The sequence below is a fragment of the Miscanthus floridulus genome, chromosome 8 (genome assembly GCF_019320115.1).
Source record: "Miscanthus floridulus cultivar M001 chromosome 8, ASM1932011v1, whole genome shotgun sequence".
NCBI classification, from domain to species: domain Eukaryota; kingdom Viridiplantae; phylum Streptophyta; class Magnoliopsida; order Poales; family Poaceae; genus Miscanthus; species Miscanthus floridulus.
In genome coordinates, this window is record NC_089587.1 from 434,240 (window position 1) to 436,793 (window position 2,554).

Consider the following 2,554-nt stretch of genomic DNA (forward strand, 5'->3'; position numbering starts at 1 on the left):
AGCCCTTGTTGATGTATGATGCAAGATTTAATTTGGCGTCAACACTTTTTTTTTTTGCGACTACACGTGCAGGGGAACCCATGCATCTCTGCGCAAAATGTTTCTACATGTTTTTTTCAACAAGGAGTAGTTCGTAGCAAGGTTTCAAATCTCTGGCTATAGCTGAGTCAGGTCAAGCGATTTGTGTTCATTCATGTACAATTTAGCAACTATAGTTGGTTATAGCAACATTTAGCTCTCCTATTAGTATAGTTTTAGAGGTCATCGGTTAAATTTTAGTTTTTGAGGCCATATGCTAAATATCATAGCCGGAGATTTAAAATATTGGTTCGCAGTAGTACACTGATTTTGATCCGGGACTGTGGACTGCATGAAGTGAAGTGAAGTGAAGTGTATAGAGAGGTGTCAGCTTATATAGCTAATCCATCCAAATTCCAACCTGATGAGCTTTAGGCTAGCTCAGCGACACACTCGACTCCTCGACAGGGGCCATGTGTGAGAGGGGTCCATTTCAGCAGTGCCATGCCTTAAGGCCCGTTTAGATCCAAAAATTTTTGGATTTTGGCTCACTGTAGCATTTCGTTTGTATTTAGTAATTAGTGTCTAATTATGGACTAATTAGGTTCAAAAGTTTCGTCTCGCGATTTCTCGACCAACTGTGTAATTAGTTTTTTTTTCGTCTACATTTAGTACTCCATGCATGTACCGCAAGATTCGATGTGACGGGTACTGCGCAAAATTTTTTGGAATCTAAACAGGCCCTTACAAATATCTTCTGAAAATGGCGACGAAATCAAAGATGCAAGGTCCAAATTCACTTTTGGTACAATGCTACAGTGGCTCTCTACGTCTTGGCTCGCAGGCAACGCACATGCATGTGACTATATGACTACATGAACAGGGAATGGACAGCTCCTGCTCAAGTGCTCATGCAAGAATTCAGAGGCAGCCAAAAAACCATGGAGAAGAGGAGAATAGATTATAGCACGTACTACAGTCTACAGGTAACTGGATTACTGGAGATGGGTGAAGGAGAGCATACAGCAGGAATGAGCTAGCCAGTGCCATACTGCCATGCAGGTAACGACGAGAAATATCTCCCTCGCTCAAAGATCCAATCCTCAGCTCAGAAAAAGGGTAAAGGAATATTCCAAGCCAAAAAAACAAATGGAAATGGAGCAATGCAGGTATGTAATAAGAATAAAACCCAACTTTCAGAGCATCTCCAAGAGTTTCCTACATTTAGTTTGGCAACTCCTAAAAAATTTTAGGAAGATAAAAAGATCATCTCCGAGAGTTTCTAATAAATAACACCTAAAAAATTAATTTTGGGGCCACATGAATTATGTTGCGGCTTGAGAGGAGCTCGCGCACGTCGTCGGCAGTTTGCACTTGAGATCCAGCAGCCGAAGATGCACCAGCAGCTGCAGCTTGAGATCCAGCAGCCAAAGATGTACCAGGAGTAGACATTTTCCCCTTTCAAACACCAATACTCAGTATTCACATACAGTCACAGTGACACACAGAACGCAAAGCTTCTTAACACAGACGTGTAGGCAGGCGTGTAGCCGGCCAAGAGCATTACTTGAATATACACATATACACAGGAGCAAATGGTACTTGAATACCAGTACGACTCGTCGCTGTGGGTGTACGATCCCGCCAACGCGGCCACCACGCTGGACGCGCGTGAGCTCATCGACTACCTCTACGTCCGGGCGATCATCTCGTCGGACCCATCGGACGGCGACTGCGTCGTCGTGCTCGTGTACTGGCCAGATTACCAGCTGTGCTTCGCGAGGCCGGGAGACGCGCACTGGACATAGATACGGCCTCCGACGGAGAACACCCAGTACAACTGCGTCCGCGTCCGCGGGGCCGTCGCCGCCACCGCCGCCGCCGTTGCTGCTGCAGTTCACTCACACGAGGTCGCTGCGGGTGTCGGCGATGGCGAGCAACTGCGTCGGCGGCGTACCGACGTTCACGTACATCAGGTACTCGAACGACCTGGTGATGATCTTGGACTCGACGCCGCCGTCGGCCGCGGGAGACGCGCGTTGTAAGAGCGCCCGAGCACCTCGCCCTGGAGCGAGCGGCGCACGGGCATGCGGGGACAGCGCGGGGAGGCGGAACGGCGACCTGGCGGAGTCGTGGTGGATGAAGTCCACGCTGAACCCACCTTCACCGGCAACAACAGAGGCCGTGCAGGTGCAGCCTCGTTGCCCGGCGAGGAGGAGGGTGAACAGAAGAAGCATAGTCGTCGCTTCCATGCGAGGTGGCGCCGCCGGCTGGCTTCAGGTGTGGAGGAGGAAGCCGTATCCGCGCGAGTCGCGTCCGCGTAAAGTTACGCGGAACGGGGAAGATTTACCAAGTACGTAAATTTTAGAAAAAAGTATTAGGAGTTGTTGAAAAGTGTTTTTTTAATCTTTCTAAAAACTTAGGATTAGAAAGAAGTTTAGGGAACTCTCAGAGATGCTCTCAGTGGGTATATATAAAGGGGAGTGGGGGATGGAAGAACAGCGCCACTACAAGACTATACATTAATTCAGAATGT

General features: G+C 48.4%; 1 protein-coding gene across 1 annotated transcript; it reads right to left on the reverse strand.

Moving 5' to 3' along the window:
• Window positions 1–1,919: 1,919 nt before the first annotated feature.
• LOC136476101 (aspartic proteinase CDR1-like) lies at window positions 1,920–2,270 on the reverse strand. Its single transcript, XM_066473790.1, has one exon. The coding sequence runs from the start codon at window positions 2,268–2,270 to the stop codon at window positions 1,920–1,922; it is 351 nt and encodes a 116-aa protein (XP_066329887.1).
• Window positions 2,271–2,554: the final 284 nt, after the last annotated feature.